We start from the raw sequence: 21,353 nt of genomic DNA on the forward strand, positions 1-21,353 counted from the left end.
ATCTGAATGAATTAGAAATGAAATATGATAAAAACCACTGTCTGATGTAGGCGCAGAAACATCTTTTTCACCAAGTTACCATTGATTTCTTTTGTAGTTTCTTAGTAGTAAATGTAGTTATAGTAGAAATAACTAACAAATATATAAATTGCTCTAGTACAACTAAATGCTCCGAATATGACCATGATAAAAAAAGAATATATAGTCAAAGTGTTTCAGTTTCTTAAATCGAAATTACTATACTGTATTGATAAAGAATTTCTGATGTAGGTGCAAAAACACCTCTTTTCGCCAAGTTACCATTGATTCCTTTTATAGTTTCTTTGTTGTAAATATAGTTATAGTACGAATAAGCTGTAACAAACATACAAATTGCTATAGTACAACTAGATGTAAATGCTCGGAATATGACGACGATCATAAGAATATAATGTCGAAATGTTTCAATTTCTGAAATCGAAGTTACTATATTGTATTGATAAATACAATAACACCTTTTTTCACCAAGTTACCATACAACTCGTTTGTAGTTTGTTCGTTGTAAATATGTATAGTTATAGCACAAATAAATAAATAACTATAACAAATTTATAAATTGCTAAATGTTGTAAATGCTTGGAATATAACGACTAAAAGAATATAAGTGCTTAAATTTCTGAAATCGAAGTTACTATATACTGTATTGATAAATTTCCGGATTAAATAATTGTCAAGAGATTTTAATACCTCTAGTTATTTTTTACCGGTAGAAAATAAGGTATTCCATTTGTACAAATGTATGATTTGAAAACCTAATTTGAATTTGTATTCAATCACTGATATATGAAATATGTAAAACCATAAATTTCGGAAACAATTCAGCGCATTTTAGAAAAGTAAACCCTAAACGATCTTCCAAAATAAATTACTTCGAGCATCAAAATTCGACTCCCACGTTACTAAACAAAAAGTGAAATTAAAAAGATACCAAAATATTAGGTCGTACATTTTATTATACTTTTATACCGCTATAAACTTAAATATATAAAAATTATCCCAAACCACACAAATACTGAGGGGTCTGGATCACATACAAAAATAATTTAAACTAAACAATATTCACAAAGAGTAAATGATTAATTATAGTATTTTATATGCACATGACAACGTCACGATCGAAATTATATAATAAAATTCATTTTTTTTTCAGATTAGACATAGCTACACAACATACAATGTTTGTCAATATAATTTTAAATAAATATTGCATCGAATAAGCCGCAAAGCGACATTTTCACTCGTCATTAACAAATAGTAGTAAAGAAGGTAAGTGATGCAAGGAAAGTGTGCAGCCTCTTGTAATAGATAATAGATAAATGAAGATTCGATGAGATGATTTACAATACTAGTACAGGGTATGATTATTATAATAACAGAGGAACCGGGCATACTTTCCTTGCATCTTGTGAAGAAAAGTCGCACAGGTACCTTTCCATAACATTAAACGTTCTCTTCCTCAAAGCCACCATGTCACACACATACAAAAGTTCATAAGACTTTTAATATATAAAAAACGATTACAAACGGAATTGTGATATCAAACTAGGATGAACTAAATTGGAGTATAATGGGTTTTTTTTTGTCTTGTCAATCCATGGGGAGTTGTTAAAGCCATCATGGTTTTGTCAACTTTGATTTTCTTAGTCGTAAAGTTAGAAACGCCTACGTTTATTTTGGAAATCGTCACGACGATCATTATTCCATGGGCCACGATTTCCTTTTCGCTGATCGTCAAATCTATTGTTGCCGCCACCACGCGGTCCTTGTTCGTATTCCATATAATTTCCGCCCATATCCTATAGAGTGCACAAAAACAAATAATACACACTGGAAGTGCAGATTCAAAGCTAAAGGCCTGGTTATTGCTTTGGCCCACATATTGATTGGTTCTGGTTCTGATTGATAATCAGATTGCTAGACACGTTCTTTTTTTATGCGGTTGTTGACGCATCAATCCAGTGACACTTTGCTAACTTTGCAATGTTGGATTATGCAGTTTACGTATATATAGAATTACTATATAGATGTAAAGTATAGAGACCAAATAGACGAAGCCTGGGCACATTACACCTCATAAGGTAGAAACTATATTATCATACAATTTATGATTTCATAAAGCACACTTCACTGTATAAAGTGATTTTTTGTCGAGAGTTTAATGAAACTAATGATTCCAGATTACCTAACATTATTTTAGGACAACATTGTTCCAACGTTCATCTAATGTTTATCCCACCGATATTTTATATTGAGTGAACATCAACTCACTAGATTTTAATAGGTTAAACATTTTGAAAATGTTTTTTTTGTGATATATAATTGTGATTCAGAATTTATTGTATTGCATAAGCAAGCGCAGGTTAAACATTAATATTCAAATGTTTGAATAATATTTTTAATATCTATTTTTGCTAGTTAGGCGGATTACGCGTTACTATAAATGCATCGGCATATACTTAGTGTGAGAAACAAATAACCTTAAGATGGTTACTTTTATCATAAATTTTATTATTTATATTTTGAAGTACGGAATTGAGTTGAATATAGTGACAATTGATTTGAATTGTAATTTAAGTACATCCACTGAAAACCAAATTCATCTCAAAAGAATCGAAGTATTTAAATAATGAAAGTATTGAAAGAATAAAAGTACAGTAGAACCTCGATTAACCAGACCAATTGTTGTCAATAGGCATACAGATAATCAAATGTATGATAAATAATGATGTGTATGTGTACAAATACATACATATCAACGAAAATCAATGTTTAATAAGAAATGAACATTTCTACATACAGTTCTACTGTATTTAAAGAATCAAAGTATTGGGTTCTAGACATTAAGAAAATACACTAAAAAAATAAAAAAGTGCAATGGCACTGTAAAATGAAATAGAGAAAGTGTAAGGGTTATTAAACTGTAAGTAATAAACTATATAGACAAAAATAACATACAGTAAAACAAAAAGAAAATTGTAAGACACTTATTGGATAAAAAATTGATTTTCAGCAGAATACTACAGCAACAAAAACTTGCAAGGAAAACTGCAGATGTACTGGTCCTAGATTTTGATGAAGCGTTAATGGTAAAAATAAAACCTATAAAATATTATAGGCCTATAGACAACTAGAGTAGTACAATTACAAAAACATAAATAAAAGTGCATATGTTTAAAACAGGATGTTACCACCTTTTCTATATAAATTACAGAGAGCATATCACAAAACTAATCAACGTATCTGGATATATCAAAATTGAGTATATTTTGTCTATAAATTTTTAACTAAAAAATTGTATAAAAAAAATATAGATTGTTTAGATTACTGACAGAAAATAAATTACTGTACTAGATACAATTTATATCAAAAGACCAGAACTACAAAAAAAATATAAGACTTTAAAAAAATCATGAGAAGTATTGCCGAATAAAATATGCTTTTGATTCAAATGTTTTTTAAAAAAACACCACTATGACAAATATAACTATAAAAAAAGTATTTTTTAAATTCTAATGTAATTTTGGATTACTAACAGATAACCATTTTTTGTTTGCATAAATATTTCCATTACCATGTTATGTTAAAAAATTTGAGTTGACTATTAACTCAAGTTTCATCAAAATCCAAAGCCTTAATCTGATAATTTCCTTACTATATTTAATATAAAATTAGGCAATGCACCAAGTTCAAATGAATCTATAAATTTCACATTTGCGTTAAGAACTTCATATTGTTGACCTTACAAGAATTCATTGTTTAAACTTTAGTAAGATCTCAATGGAATTTTATAAGAACCTTATGAAGTATAATGGCCTTAAGCAGCTGCATCATTCAGAATCTATTTTTATATAGAAATAATAATACACGTTACATTAACGTAATTAATATAAATTATTCTTTGCATATACATAACTGAGACACCCAAGGAGGCTTTTGACATAACAGCAATTTCAGACATTTGTTGATGTAAAAAGATGTTTGTTCAATTTCTGCACAATATATTGAGAATATTATTGTTTCACCCCAAAATAGTAATTTGAAGCTCAGTATCAAGCTTATGTTAAGAATGTCACCCTTAATACAAATTCAAAACTAATTTCAGCAAATTATGTTATTCATATTTTTTAAAATATGAATTAACAGTATTACAGCTATTAGTGTTTAAGAATAAGTTCAAATATATTTTTAGTATGATGTTAAAATTGGAAAACTTTAGTATTAAATACCAGTTTGGGTATACAGTAAGACTCCTCCCTATTAATGCTTTGATTTAGGACTTATTTTAGCCCTAAAATCGTAGGATTATTTATGGAAATCAATATAGATGAGTAAATGAAGAAGAGCTAATCTTCATAATGATTTGAAGCAATTAACTTAGCAAAAAAAAAAAAAAATGTGTGACTTCAAAGGAAAACCAAATAACAATCGTGTTCAAAAATCTATAAGCTATTTAAAATCTAAAGCAAATAACTGATTTTTTTAAATAATTGGAACATTTTTTAGTTCGAAAGCAAGAGCAAAACAAAAAATTAATTTGGGAAAGTGATCTGATTGGGATATCACTCTAACTTTAATAATATGATAAAGTGGAAATTTTTAGTGGTATATACCCCAGTCATTTTAGAGTAGGTACTTTGCTTGATTTTTGCGAGATAGAAATGCTTGAAACATGAAATGGTGAAATAATTATAAAGGATTTTCAAAAATTATCAACAATACATTACTCATGATAAATTAATCTAATGATCTATTAATTAGATATTTGTATTGAAGAAATGTAAATTATTTGATATAGAAAGGACCAATTTTGAATGTCTCAAATTTTTGAATTGAATTGAATAAAGTTATATATGTTATGTAATAAGACCTAAGAGTTGTATTAAGCCCTAATGATACTTAAGCTATTCATTCAATATAGCTGACAGCCATATTAGAGTATAATCACTTAATAAATCGACTATAATGTTCTTCAATAAATACTCTTTAGCATCCAGCCAATTCTGGCATGGAGCAAAATAACTTTTTATGTGTTCAAGTCGAAGTCTTGTATGTTTGATAAATTTTTAAGTCATAATTAAGTTTCATACTTTGGAACTAATGACCCACAATACCAGACAACATAACAGCCAGAACCTAAAGTTCTGGATCATGATTTTCATGAATATTCCACCAAAACTTCATAAGCTAGACGTATGTAGATATTAATGACCCACAAATATACTGTACATCATATTATCAGAATATATTTGATAAATTCAATACAAGATTTAATGTTATGTCAAACACCCCATTGGTTACATAAAAGTATTTGAATAAAATATGCTTTGTAAGATATTTTGTAAGAAGACAAATCAAATCAATGTTCTAAATCATTTAAATATTTATATTGAATTTGAATATCAAAAAAATCTCAGCTAATATATGCAAAGGTTGTTGCCAATTGGTAGGGTTATTTATATTCAGAATATGTATGCAAAAAGATGGTAAATAAAGAAGTGTATTTACTACAAATAGTAGTAAAATTATTAATATTTAATAAAAAATTTATGATAAATATTTAGTGAATTGTATTTTTCAAAACATGTTGAAAAGTTGCAATAAAAATGTTACTTTATAAAATTACATTTATCAATCAACCCCAAAAAAATGAGTGCTTCAAATTGTACTGTATTATTATTACTGGGCATTATATGTATACCAATTGGCAACTGTAGATAATACAGCTTGAACCAGCCTCATTAATTTGTTTCAATAGAAATCTAAATTTGAATTGGATATTTAAAAAATTAAAAACACTTACCGATTGCATGCCACCATTACCGCCGCCACGAGGAGCTCCAGCACCTCCTAAAAAATAATGAATAAATTAGTCTCCACGTAAATTATCACATTTTATTATATATTTGAAGATTCATCAGGGTTTTGAAAATAAAATCAAAGTAAATCAGCAACACGGACCAAAACAAAATCATCACAAAAAGAAATATAAATATAAAGCATAATAAAACTCACCGTCTTCAAATTCTGCATGTGGTGAGTTGAAGCCCTGTTCTTGCTGGTCCAGCATTGAGTTCAATTGCTGAGCCTAAAAGACAAAAATACAATTAGGAACATCCATGTATTTGCAGAGTGATATTGATTTTTTTTAGTAATCAGTGTTTTGAGAGTAAGATCAGTGTAAATCAGTAACACGGACCAAAACAGAATCATCATTAGAAATTGAATTATAAAAACGTAACCTACAAACATAAATTATTTGTTTACATATATGAAATAAGATTTTTGTTTTAAATAAAATAGAAAATTTCAAGTATTATATATATAAAAATAATTTTTTTATGAAAAATAAGATAATTGTTTATATTCAAAATATTGAGATGCAATTGTAATAAGTTTATTACAAGATTAATCATTAAAAAATTAATTTGAATTGAATGAAGGTATTAAAAAATTCCTTGTGGTCAAAAAAAATTTAAAATTAAAAAAAAAAAATCATTGTTAAAGGTACGCTTGATTTAGAGGCTTTAGAAAAATTAAATTTTGAATACAATAAATGAAAAATTATTTTATTTTGTGTATGAGAAAAAAATTAAACTGTGACTATGGTTCAGTGAATTTAAATAAATGGAATTTTGGAATGGAATGAAAATAAGGAAAAGTTAATAAAACCCAAATAATTTAATGAATTAAATGTAAAGTATAATAAAAATGTTAAAAAGTAAAATATGATTTTATGAATGTAATATATGTATTAAATCGTAAATGTAAATAAAAGATTTCAATTGATAATGTCAAAAAAAATTTTTTTCGAGGTATTTTTAAGCAAGGAAATTAATAATTTCTATAATTACAAATGTAAAAAAATATTAAATTAATGATTAAGTAAATCTGAAACTTTAGTTCAATGAACTTAAAAAAGGAAAATAGAATATTATTTGATTGAAATTGAAATTAGACTAAAATTAAGACAAATTATTAATGAAACCCAAATGTTTTAATAAATCGAGAATTTGAAGCAAAATTAGTGTTAAGAACCAAAATATGATTTTATGAATGTAATATGAATATATAATGTAAAAGTAAAATAATGTATATAAATGTATGTAGAATAAAATAAATTAACCAAGTAAAGTAAAAATAAGTGTTAAGGACCAAAATATGATTTTATGAATGTAATATATGTACATAAAGTATGTAAAAGCTAAAATAGTGTAAATATATATAAAAATAAATAGATTTAAAGTAAAATAAGTGTTAAAGACTAAAATATGATTTTATGGACGTAATATATGTATATAAAGTATGCAAAATGTAGAATAATGTATATAAATGTATGTAGAATAAAATTAACAAATGCAAAGTAAAATAAGTGTTAAGGGCCAAAAAACGATTTTATGGACGTAATAAATTATAACAAACGTATAGTAGTAAAAATGTATGGAAAATAAAAGACGATGAATGTAATAAATGTATATGAAGCATGTAAAAGGTAGAATAATGTATATAAATGTATGTAGAATAAAATAGCTATATTGAAATGTGAGGCAAAAAAAATTTAGCAAATACATAAACCTTAGCTAGAACACCAAAAAGAATTTTATGCTAAAGTCATCACAGCTTTAAAAATAAAAATTTACATTACAAAAAAGCAGCCATGTTTATGATTTATCTATAGTTTTTATATTAATTTGTTTCTAGTTTATAATTGTAAGCTAAATATTTACCTGCATAAACAAAGTATTTTCCTGCTGCCGCCTCCTCAATTCTTCCTCCTGATGCAGCATACGAACTTGCATCTCCTCCTGCTGCCTTCTCATAATTTCCTCATCCCTTGAGCGTTGTTCATCAGCTTGGCGCTCCTTCAATTCCCATTCGCGCTTCTGGCGATCTCTATCTTGTTCACGTAGACGCAATTCTGTAGTAATAAAATTGAATTAGAAACTTCCAAAACTAAACTAATATTTTATAATATAAAACAAAAGTCAGTACATAAAAATATGCAGCCAATGAGTATTATCACTACAAATCAAACGGTAATTTTTATCATCATAGTAAATGAAATTTTACATTTATTATTATTATTATTACCTTCGCGCAGCATTTCAGTCTCATGTTCATAGCGAGCAAACTCCATCTGAGCCTCAAGCTTCTCCTCCTCCATTTGCATCTCACGTTTGAGTGCCTCGTTCTTTTGTTTGTACAATTCATGCAATTGCTTCCAGCGTGTGCCATATTCGTGTTCAAATGAGCCAATGTCAGCGAATCTGGGACCGGCCTGGCGAGCTTTGAAGAATTCTGGATTCTTCTTCAACATGTTCTTTTCCTGGACGCCATCGATGTCGTCGACAAAGTCGAAGGGCTCGACGATCACTGGACGCAGAGAACTAAGAAAAAAAGATGATATTAAGAGAAAAAAAATTTGAATAAATTTGTGATTAGAATATAATTTGAAACAAAAAAAATCAGTGTTTTGAAAAGTAAAATCAGTGTGGTTCAGAAACACGGACCAAAACAGTATCATCATGGAATAATATGTACAATTAAAGTATTGTAAGTTATTAAATAATATTACTACTTACGAAGTTAAGAAGAAGCATCTATCCTGGCAATGCCTAATTGCTGCCATAGCACCATTTTTCCTTTGATATTCAACAATGCCTTCACCAGTGGATTTGCCCCTTTCATCACAAGTGATAATGCAACGTTCAATCTAAAATTCAATTTAATATTCAGTTTTTGCCAATACAAGACATAATATTGTGTTTTATGATTTGTTTTTTCAGATACAAAAAATTGCAGCCAATTAATATTTTCATTATATTCAAACGGTAATTAATTTCATCATAAGTGCATATAATATAAACAAATATATATTGGAATGTTCAATTGCAGTCAATTAGTCTAAATAATAATAATTATAAATATATAGTACTTATATATGTTTTGACATTGCATAAGTGTCATCATTCAGCAAATTAAAAGTAAAATTTAAAAAAAAAGATTGATAAAATATATTTATACTAAAAGAAAAATCAACTTAAATATATTGCTTTATAAAAAAAAAAAAAATTAATATATATATATATATATATATATATATATATATAATGAATAAATGTAGTTCAATCCAATAAAAATTTAAAATTTCAAAAAATAAGCACAAAAGTTTCAAATCAGAAATTTATATATGTAGTAAAAACTTAAATCCAGAATTAAAAAAATATATAGATAAAACTTTACGATGAAAAATTGTCAATAAATTTTGAAATAATATAAGTTATGAATTTTAAAAATTATTGTAATAAATTCATTTAAGTCAGTCAATCAAATATAATAAAATTGGAAATAATTTAAGAAAATTAAGGTTATAATCAGAAAGTATGAAAGAAAATTGAAATAATTTCAAGTATTATAATAAGGGATATAAAATAATATTACATATATATAATAAAGAATAAAGTTATGTAAAAAAATAAAGCAAGATGTGACGTAACCAATTAGAATTATTTTCGAATTTTAGATTTTTTTGAAATTGACTATATAAATATATATATTTTGAGATAGAAAAATATAGACAAAACAAAAATTTCCAATAAAAAATTGGCAATAAATTTTGAAATAATTGATATGTGATAAATTTAAAAAAATATAAATCTAGTCAAATCTAAAAAAATCATTTAAAATTAAAAGAAAATATAAATAAAAATAAATTTTGAAATGGTTGTCAAATTTTAAGAAAATTTATAAAACAATCAGAAATGTGATAAGAGATAAAATTAAGTCATATGTATATAATATAATGAACAAGTTATGTAGTCAGATCTAAAATTTACAATAAATTAATAAAAAACTTAAGATCAGAAATTGGAAAATAGAATTGAAAGTATGTTTAGAGATGAATTAAAAAAAATATATAAAATAAAATCATCATATCTAAAATTTGAAAGAAATTTCAAAATCAGAAATTGGAAAAAATTGAAACATTCAGTTAAGTTTAAGTACTATCAAAGAAAAATTTGAATTACATAAAAACGGATTTAACATAATTATGGATTCAGCAACTTTCTAAAATCACAATTTTTCATACAAAATAATGATTGGTATTATTAATCATAGGATTATTGTATTAATTATTGATAATGACACATACTGATAAGATCATTTGTATTAATACCATTAATATTATATAAAAATTAAGTGTTATGTAATAAAAAAAATATTAAATTATAATCTTAGAAAGTTTGCTAAAATTGTTTATCATTTTAAATTCTCTTTAAAATGAAAGGAAGAAATTGAATGATGACACACATACAATATAAAACTGTACAGAATAAATGATTCTCTTATTTAGACTATTTGTCTGCAAATAAACATGTTAAAATAAAATAAACTTTTTTTTATTATTACTCACCGGTCCAAAAATCTCAAACGCCTTATACAACAGCTCATTTGAAACCCACGGTGTGAGATTCTTGATTTTGATTGCAGTGCTGTTGGGTGCAAATCGAATCCTCAGAGGCCTTCCTTTACGAATGCTACCATCCAATTCTCGCTTTGCCTTCTCAGCATTGACTCTATAGTCCATGCGGATGAATCCAAAGTTCTTTTCCTTGTTGATGAAATGTTCGCTGGTTTCTCCATAGGGTTTGAACATTTCAATGATTTCTTCCTCTGTAACGTCATTGGTCAAATTACCAACATAGAGCCTGCCACGGCCTGAGAATTTAACCTCTGCCATGTCTAGGGGAGGAAGATCCAGCACCGGACCGGTGAGGGTTTGCAGCTTCTGCTGGAGCATGTGTTCCTGGGGGTAAAGGATATATGAATTAGAACATGTGAAAATCATAATTAAATTCATATTTTTTATTCAAGGTATACTATTTATTAAATTATTATATTTATTGGTCAATCAAATTTTTGGTAACAATCCAATATTTTACATTATTTTATCTTAATATTTCGAATATCAGACTATAGTAGATAAATAGACATATGATGGAATAAGATTAAAAATCTCCAACTAATTCTAAACTTTTGTTGGTAGATATAACATATGGAAAAGACCTGCATAATTCTATTGAATCCATGAATTAATGATTATAATTGAAAATGGCTAATGTATTTGACTACAAAATTAATAATGATTTTAATCTTGAGTTAATAGTAATAATGAAAAAAAGATTAATTAATCTTTTTAGCATGTTTTGTGATTTATTTGATTTGTATGACCAGTTTTTGAAGAATAAAGAAATATATATGCAAAATACTTGTATATAGTTAAAGGTTATGTAATATAAATACATATAAATATTGAAACATGTAAAATCCTAAAAAAAAAAACTAAATATGGAATGTAAGTATAAATATGGAATAAATTTATATAAAAAAAAACTACTATAAGAAATGAAGAAATTATAAAATGATTGTGAAGATTACAAGTGATGTAATAATAATTTCATGTATATGAATATATAATATAAAAATTATATAATCAGTTATGTGAAAAATCTAAGGTTTGCAATAAGAAATTAGAAAAAATTATAATTTCTATGTGATAAAATTTAATATTTTAAATAAAAATATACCTATAATATATAATCATTGACATAAATACAAATTCAAAATCTCTATTAGGTGCGTTTTTTATTAACAAGGCGATTTCATATAATAATGAACTGTTATTTTAAGCATTGTAACATTGTATCATATTATCTTAAATCTTTTATTCAAATTTGAATTCAATAAACTCCGAATAAATTTCAATATTGAGAAGTATATTTAAAATACTTGTATGGAACATAATATGAAATAAATTTAGAAAAAACAAACTACAATAATAAATGGAGAAGAAATTATGAAATGATCATAAATGTTATGATAAGTGATGTAAAATAAATTATTGTAGATAATGTTATGCAAAAAAACAAAGGTTTGCAATAAAAAATTAAAAAAATTACAATTTGTAGTATTATGTTAAGTGATAAAATCTAAAATTTGATATAAATTCTGAAAAAAAAAACTGCTAGTTAAAATATAATTACAAAAGTGGGAGAAATTTTTAATTTTATATGATTGACTATCTCATACAATGAACATTTTTTCATATATTAAACCGTTATTTAAGCATTATATAATATATCTTTATTATTATTTATTAATTTGTATGCATAACTTTGTTTTCTGAGTTTTTCTAATTCAATAAATTTTGTATTCAAGTATAAAAAAAAAGAATTCTTAAAATGATTGTAATTGTAATAGATAATCATTTAGCTGTATATGATGTTTATTTAAAAGATCAAAATGAGGTCATGTAATTGAAATTATTAAAGATAATAAATTATCTGTATTATACTTTACTTTATATAATAAATAACTGTTGATACTGATTCAATAAGAGAATCAGTTAAAATGAGGTCAAAAAAAAAAATTTTAAGATAATGAACTAAAATAATAAAAATTATTTCACTTCCTTTATTATAATCCTTTCGAAACAAAAACCTTGCAAAATTCACTCGACCAATATCTAACGATTGTGATTTTTATAATTTAAAGATCAAAATCAAATATTTAGTTACAAATTTTATATTTTTGAATTTTAACTATATAAATTTTAATTTTGAATAATTTTATCTTTGTCGTAATGGTAAAGCTAGGTTCTGTATTTAAACGAATAGGAATCCTAATAAAAATGGAAAATAATGCATTAAAATAAATGTGAAAAGTTTGATTGGCTTGCATACCACAAAAAACATTTAAACAATTAAATTTGTGAGTAATTTGAATTGAATTATTATAGGAGTGAAATTTTTATCAATTTTATTACAAAAATTTAAAAAGATGGCCTTTGAGACAAGCTTTCATGTAAAGGGTAAGCGAAGATTTAAAATATCAATAGAAACAAAACCAATGAATAAACTATTGAAAGACTAGAATTTTTAGTAAAATAAATTCTAATTTTGATACCCAAAAATGTGTACAACTAAAAAACATTGCAATCATAATATGCAATGTAACAAAGACAATTACTGTTAAATATATTATGTTACACATATGAATCTAGTAATTGATTCTAAAGTCAAAACATAGGTCCTTAAATTGCCATACATCATACAACAGATTCCTAAAAATCTGAATATTGTTATATGAGAATTACATAATGTAATGAACAAAAGTGTGGGAAGCAAAAAGCACACTTAAATTCAAAAAGTATAAAAAAGTGCCCTTAAATCAACATTTTTAAAATAAGAAATTAGTACTATTAAAAGTGTGCATCGAAGTAATCACTAATCACTAAATTCAAAGTTCATAGTTCAATGTATCTAAATATCCCTTATCGAGAGGAATAAAAAATGCACATTGAACAAAACCCGTGTTAAAAAAATTATTGAACTAATGATTCAAATTAATTGCCTATAAAGCCAGAACCTATAAAGCAATGCGGATGCAAAAGATTAGCTATAGTTACAAAATGGCGATGGAAAACTGTTCTAATAATAAATGTGTACACGTGTGAGTTTATAATAGTATAAAAATCGATTTGCACAGCATTTTAAAATTATTAAACTAGGATTATATAATTTGAAAACGCTTACCTCTCCCCTTCGGGGTCCACCGCCTTGCATGTTATTACCCTGGCCGGGTCTATTTACACCACCTCTTTGCATGCCCCCAATTTTAATATCTTCTTTTTTAAGATCATCCAACTAAAATCAATAAAAACAATTAGAAACGTAATACATAATAAGCATAAACATTATCTAAATATAATCAAAGCACAAAATGGCGGACGTCGCCATACTCACTTTCATTTTATTCTGGCTCATATCTTGGTTTTGGTGTTGGCTTTGATGCTGATTTGGATTCTGTACATTTTGTCTGTTATTCTGGTTTCTGTTAAATAATCCTCCACGGCCCATGAATTTGTTGGGTCCCATGCCGCCGCCACGTCCACCTCTACCGCCGCCTTGGTGATGCGGGGGCCCTTGGCCGCCTGGCTTTTTGTGTTGAGGTCCATTCGATGTGATAACGGGTTCGTTCTTAATTTTATCTTCCATTGTTGCAGCCATAATATATAGATAGATAAACGATTCACGAAATGAATATATTCAAAGGTTTAAATCGACACGATGAAGCGCACTAGAACAAAACCGAAACTGAACTAACGCGGCCTACTACGACTGAATCGATGTTTTACGACGACGAGGAAGATGCCGGATGTACTAGGTGGGCATCGGAGTGAAGTTTGCAAGTAAAGCTGTCAGTACGGTCTGAAGTTTGCGCGGGAATTTTAAAATTAACATTTGAAACAAAATTATTTTGTATTTAATTTTTGGTTTATTACTTTTTATATTATATTTCTGGCTTTATATTATAACACCATAGACATTTTTTCAATTTTTATACTCCAGACTCGCTGTTTGAGATTTTTTAAATTTACACCTTAGTTTGACAGTTTGAAAGCTGTCAAACTGTCAAAGAGTGCTAATTTTAAATCATGAATTGTGTTTATTTATTTATAATTATTACAAAATTATACAAATATTATGGAATTGGCTACTGAAACGGGTAATATTATTAAATTAAAATTATTATACATATATTTAAATCTGTTATTACTCTGTAGTTATGTTCTAGAACTTAGAAATTGTTGTATGACATGATGAAAAGAAATATCAAATGCTTAAAATTATAGTCAAAACAAATGATACTGAATGTTTTTATGGTTTTTATGCTAAATAATCTATTGATGGATAACTTTATTATTTTTATTTTATATAATGAATGGAAGTCGGTGTACACTTTTTCATTCATTAGTTTACCAAGATCTAGTATATCTAAAATGAGCATACTAAATAAGGGTTATTGTGATAAGTACCCACATTTATACCTAAACAAATGTAAACATTTGTATGATAAATTTGTTCAATTGTTGACACTCTATTGAGTTATTTGTTAGTTTAACTTAAGTCTTCATTGCATCCGAAATAAAGAAAATTTAACTAAAATCCCAATTTCGAATGATAAAGTCACATATTGCACCTATTGTGAAGTTATTGAACTTGCCTTCAGGCAAAATGTTACTTTTCTGACTCAAAATGAATAATATTAAATGAATTTTAATTTCATCGAGTCTTATAACCTTTACAAAGGTTTTTATAAAGTATCTCTTTATTTTCATAGCATGATGACAGATTAAAATTGCATTGCAATATTGTACTGCCATTGAAACAACTTGTTCAACAGAATTATATGGGCAAACAACTTCAAAAGTGAGTAATTATAAATAACTATATATAAAAATGTCAAATATAGACAAAATCTGTATTAAAAACATCAATTTTTTACACATAATTGTTCTTGATGAATGAATATAATACACATTTGACACTTACGATTTGTCTGTATATATTCATTTAATTATTCATTTGCTTACTGTTAAATTGAGCCATTTTTATTATATAAAAGTATGTGTTTATAGAAATAGAGTTCTTTTAAGTGTTGAGAGTTTCGACATTCATGTTTTACTTTTATTCACAACTAGTATTTATATATTTATTTATTGTAGGTATGTTAAGAAAAAAATATATAATGAACTTCCAATCGATATTAAGATGGCCAGTGATGACTTCAAAAGGAAAATAAAGTAATATTTTAAAGTCATTGAAGGCGAAAAAGATTGAAGAGATATTTAAAGATATTTAAATATAAGGCTTATTAATGTAAAATGAAACAGACATAAATGATATGTATATATAGAATAAGAAAATTATTTCATAATCTCTTATACCAGGCTGAGGCATGATAATAATATATCAATTATATATATAATAGAATAGGAGTGAATCTGAGTGGAGTTGTCTCATAGGATTTTTCATATCCGACTTTCCTAATTCGTCCCAGCATTCCCTATTAGTACCTAATCTGTTAACATGTACAGATATTTCCTTGAGATTTTTTACTAATACAAAGATTTGGGTTGAAAGAAGTGATTTTTTCTCGTCTCACAGCCAGTTTTAGGTCTTTTCAGGTATATAATGTCTCAAAATAATGCTATTTTGTATTCTATATTCTGTATACGATAATGTTTGTCCGTAAATGAGTTCTTTCAAGGGTAAACAACCAGTTAAAAAATATTCAATATTATAACTTTTACACAATTATGATTTTATAATTGTGTAAAAGTAATAGTATGCTAATCAAACTACCTGATGTATAATTAATTCTCGAAAAGGAAATAGAATGTGAGGTATTATTATTTTGTGAAAAATATTATACACAAAGATTTGTTCTTATTTCATATAGAACGTTTATAATTTTTATATAATTTTTATATAAAAATAAACATATTCAAAGAATTCAATATTTTCTCTTCAAAATAATTACAAAATTGATTTTGATTTCCAAGTTTTTTGTCAATTTGAGATGTGTATGCATATTGAAATGCATAAAATATTAATTATTATAATAAAATGAACAAAAATAAACTATTTGTAAACTATTTCCATCGTCTTAATAAATCCTTAGATATGTTAACAACACACTAGAGGACACATTTGTATCAAGTATTATGTTTCAAAGTTGTCGGAGTTGTGGAGTTGTTAAGTGGATATAACTCCTCTCTGAAGCGGAGTCAAATCCTAACCGATCCGGCTTCGGATATGATAAGCCCATCTCTAATATATATATATATATATATATATATATATATATATATAACTATGACTTATTAAACTTATCCTACATCTCACATAACATTTAATTTAATATCATCCGACTAACAAAAGTTTATCTAGTGGTTTCACTATGATAATCCCTTCGATGATCTTGTTGTATAGTATTACTTAAAAATAAAATTAATAATAATTAAATACCTAAATATTTATAAAACAAACTGCATGCATTGCAAAAAATACTTATTAAAAAATAATAATGATAATACCATAATATATAAGCACTAATTTTTATGAAACAATTGTTTAAACTATTAAGCCTTTATATTATAAAAATAATTAAAATTAACTAAAATTATTAAAAATATATGAGTATATAGTGAATTAATTAAATAATGTATCAATAAATAATTGAATTATATGAAAATTTGTAAGATATTGACATTAGTCACACAAATATATTAATAAATAAAATAAATAAATATTAACAAATTTAAATTTTTTAAATTTTAATTACCAAAAATTATTTAGTATTGTGTTTTTTCGAAACATTTCCCATGTAGTATATAACAATGGTCTAATTTGACTTTGATCAATTATATTGTTAAAACCAACCCAATTTCATCACAACAAATAACATGTACTTATCAAACAAACAACTATCTGACTACCTTCAGTAAAATCTCAGCTAAATTCATCATTGTAGAAATAAGTTTTTTTTGCTGTTTTTCAAAAACTTGGTCTAATTTAACTTTGGACAATTATATTGTAGAAACCATGGTTTGCAAACCCATTTCATCACAACAAATAATATGTGAAGTGATTGTTGAATAACAAGTGTGTGATTTTATTTACTGCTATTTATTATTGTAGAACATTAATACAATTTATGTATTGGTCTGTCCTTGTTGGCCTCCAAAGGCAGAAGAGGTCATTTGCCGTTGGTCTTTTCTCTTTTATTGGGCCATCTTGGGTGCCGCCGCACATGTATCAAACAAACAACTATCTGACTACCTTCAGTAAAAATCCCAGCTAATTCATCATTGCAAAAATATGTTGTTTTGCTGTTTTACAAAAACTTGTCACCTGGTCCGTTTTTGGCAAAGACAGGTTTACCTGTTTGGGAGATACTGAGCAAAAAGTGCTAAAAATCACAGTGCACAAAAAACATTTTGTTTTTGACGATTACTATTACTTCGTTCTACTTTCGATTAACAAAATCACGATAAGACGACCATTGGGAATCTGATATTCCAGCGAATTTCAAGGCATGGTGCGAACGAGAGACCTGACAGAAGTATTGCAGACGCAGTATTTCGCAGCGTGCTAGATGCATACATCGTTATAATATATAAATAATATTAAATTATGCTAATATATATATATATTATATATAAATTATTATAAAAATACAAGGCTAATAGTCCATATTATCAGTTATATAATGTAAAAACTTTGGAAGAAATTATTTGGACTTATTATATTCAATTTATTGAATTATTATATCAAATTCACTGAAAAAATTGATTAAAATACTTAATAAGTTTCTTGGAGATTCGAACTCGAAACCCAAAACAAGAACGACTGCCACTGCAACCGAAGTCACTTAACGATCTCGACCATCAACGCCAAACAATTGATCGAATTTGGTACAGGTGTTTACAATAACTTCATATACCTCCCTCGCCCTTTAACTTGCCGAATAAAAAATCCCCATCGGATTCGAACCGGCATCCTTCGGATTAGAGTCTAGTTTAGCGCTCTAACCGATTCGGCCACGGCGACAAAGATTTTCGGACGGCTAATACTGGAAGGACATTCTTCGACGACCGACCATCATGATTCAAGTTAAGGTCACAGGGGGATGATATGAAAATATTAAATTTTTACCTAGAGGGTTGAAAGTGGGCTCATTCGATTCTGTGGGTTCTTGCGAATTTCAAGCGGGGGGTTACAGGGGGGAAAATTTTGTCCGTTTTTCGCTCAGGAGACGAGAAAATCGACTTTTTGTAAATTTCACGCTTTTTCTATGGGAAGTTTTCGAACTCTTCTTCTGATCAATGATTGGTCAAGTCATTTATAGGATCTCAATGACGTGGCAAGGTCAAGGTCAAGGTCATTTATATGTGATCAAGGTCAAGAAGATTCATATAAATGACCTTGGCCAAATCATAGAGGTCAGCAAAAAGTTTTCAAAAAATTCTCCCATAGAAAAATCGTGAAATTTACAAAAAGTCGATTTTCTGCTCTCCTGAGCAAAAAACGGACAAAATTTTCCCCCCTGTAACCTCCCGCTTGAAATTCGCAAAGACCCACAGAATCGAATGAGCCCACTTTCAACCCCCTAGATGAAAATTTAATTTTTCCATATCATCCCCCGGTGACCTTGACTTGATTGTCGATCGTTGATGGAATCGCAGAATGTCCTTCCAGTTTTAGCCGTCCAAAAATCTTTGTCGCCGTGGCCGAATCGGTTAGAGCGCTAAACTATACTTTAGAAGATCTGGGAGGGCTGGTTCAAATCCGAAGGGTGCAGATGAGATTTTTTATTCGGCAAGTTAAAGGGCGTACCTATATTCAATTATTATTTATACACATCGTCCCCTGTCTTTGACCACGCCATTGGGATCCACATCAAGAACCTCGACCATGTCGTTAAGGTCAGCACATAATCTGACTCAAAACGCAAGAAGTTTTCAAAAAATTCCCATAGAAAATACGTGAAATTTACAAAAAGTCGATTTTCTGCTCTCCTGAGCGAAAAATGGACAAAATTTTCCCCCCTGTAACCCCCCGCTTGAAATTCGCAAGAACCCGAGGAATCGAATGAGCCCACTTTCAACCCCCTGGGTGAACATTTAATATTTTCATATCATCCCCCGGTGACCTTGACTCGAATCATGATGGTTGGTCGGCGAAGAATGTCCTTCCAGCATTAGCCTTCGGAAAAACTTTGTCGCCGTGGCCGAATCGGTTAGAGCGCTAAACCAGACTCTGATCTGAAGGATGCTGGTTCGAATCCGATAGGGATTTTTTATTCGGCAAGTTAAAGGACGAGGGAGATATGTGAAGTTATTGTCAACAAATGTACCAAATTCAAACAGTTGTGTATCAGGGATGATGTGGACGAGATCGTTACATGGATTCGATTGCAATGGCAGTCGTTTTGTTTTGGTTTTCGAGTTCAAATCTCCAAGAAACTTACTAAGTATTTTACTTAATTTTTTCAATGTATTTTAAATGAACATTTACAATTCTTCAATTTTATTTACTTTATAATAATATTTAATAACTAGGTGTGGTAAATTGATAAAAAACTAGCTTAACCTTACGGTTGAACTTGCTTACCTGAGTTAGATGGTTACCCCGAACATCTAACTTTGGGGATGCATAACTATCCATGGATAAATATCCACGAATTTTTTTAACATATTTTACTTGAATATGTAATCATGTTAAATCCATGGATAACTATCCTATTTTATTTATTTAAACCTATTTTACGCAATTTGAATATGATATCAGGTTAAAACCATATTTACGATTTTTTACAACATATTTTACTTGAATATGAAATCTAGTTAAATCCATGGGTTACTATCCACGGATTTTTCAAACATAATTTACTCAATCTGAAAATAATATTTGTTAATAAAATAAAAAAACTTAAATTATTTAAAACTGTTAAAAAATAACATAATATTAATTATGAATTATTTGAAATAAAAAAATAGTTATTGTGTAATAATATGTTATTAATCATAAGCAGGTACAAAGTTATAATACATATATTAATTGTTGAATATTATAATTATTTAGTTTTAATTATATTAAAATTTTATAATTAGTAGTACAATTACAATAAATAATTTACATAGTATTTTACAGAGACTACAAACTACATACAAAATTACATTAAAGCAAAAGGACTTACTAAAAATAAAGTTTTAAATTATATAATTATAATCTTATTATATTATAGTTATAAATTATGCTAAAAATCTATAAAAATACATAGATCCATAAAAATAACTTAACTTATGATTGAAATATACAAACTAATAATATAACAAGTAATTGACAATTTTCTGCTCGTTATATTTAATATTTTATATGAATTCAATAATTCAAATACTTGTTGCATTTATATTAGCATTTTATATTTGTAAATTATATATGTATATTATATATATATATATATATATATATATAAATTTAAAATATTATGTTTTCAGCATCCTCTTGACCATTGTAAGGGATGTATCAACAGCCCCGACTGGGATGTACCGTAAAAATAATAAAATATCTATTTAGTGACAAAATATTATAAATATAAATAACTTATTATAAATAGTAAGTCTAAAACGCAAATAGAAAAGTGGAGTTCCTCGATATCAAATACATTTTACACTATATATACACCACTTTTCTAACTGCATAAATAATAAATTAAAAGAAATAAATTATATAAATCGATTTGAATTTTATTCTCAAGGCACAATGCCACTTACAATTATTATTTTATACAGTCATGGTCTTAAAATATTTCAAACATAAAAAAAAATTAAAAAAATTTTTTCATTTTTCTCAAAAATGCAATTAAAGGCCAATAGCCACTGTTGACGAGTATACTCGTCAATGCAC

The 21,353-nt window shown here is 27.0% G+C and overlaps 2 protein-coding genes across 2 annotated transcripts; one reads left to right on the forward strand and one right to left on the reverse strand.

The window, feature by feature from the left end:
• Positions 1–1,296: 1,296 nt before the first annotated feature.
• Positions 1,297–14,237, reverse strand: LOC113389180 (hrp65 protein-like). Its single transcript, XM_026626234.1, has 9 exons — positions 13,842–14,237; positions 13,632–13,742; positions 10,451–10,843; positions 8,619–8,749; positions 8,128–8,423; positions 7,764–7,954; positions 6,052–6,124; positions 5,840–5,886; positions 1,297–1,835 (listed from the first exon to the last, which is right to left on the reverse strand). Exons 1-9 carry the CDS (start codon positions 14,103–14,105, stop codon positions 1,692–1,694), a joined length of 1,650 nt encoding a protein of 549 aa, XP_026482019.1. The 5' UTR covers positions 14,106–14,237; the 3' UTR covers positions 1,297–1,691.
• Positions 14,238–14,246: 9 nt separating this feature from the next.
• Positions 14,247–15,768, forward strand: LOC113389650. Its single transcript, XM_026626669.1, has 4 exons — positions 14,247–14,279; positions 14,500–14,604; positions 15,220–15,308; positions 15,605–15,768. Exons 1-4 carry the CDS (start codon positions 14,247–14,249, stop codon positions 15,684–15,686), a joined length of 309 nt encoding a protein of 102 aa, XP_026482454.1. The 3' UTR covers positions 15,687–15,768.
• The last annotated feature ends 5,585 nt before the right edge of the window (positions 15,769–21,353 follow it).

Source organism: Ctenocephalides felis, unplaced genomic scaffold (assembly GCF_003426905.1).
Source record: "Ctenocephalides felis isolate EL2017-DRISC unplaced genomic scaffold, ASM342690v1 CF-g0.4_SCAFFOLD_03573, whole genome shotgun sequence".
Taxonomy (NCBI): Eukaryota; Metazoa; Arthropoda; class Insecta; order Siphonaptera; family Pulicidae; genus Ctenocephalides; species Ctenocephalides felis.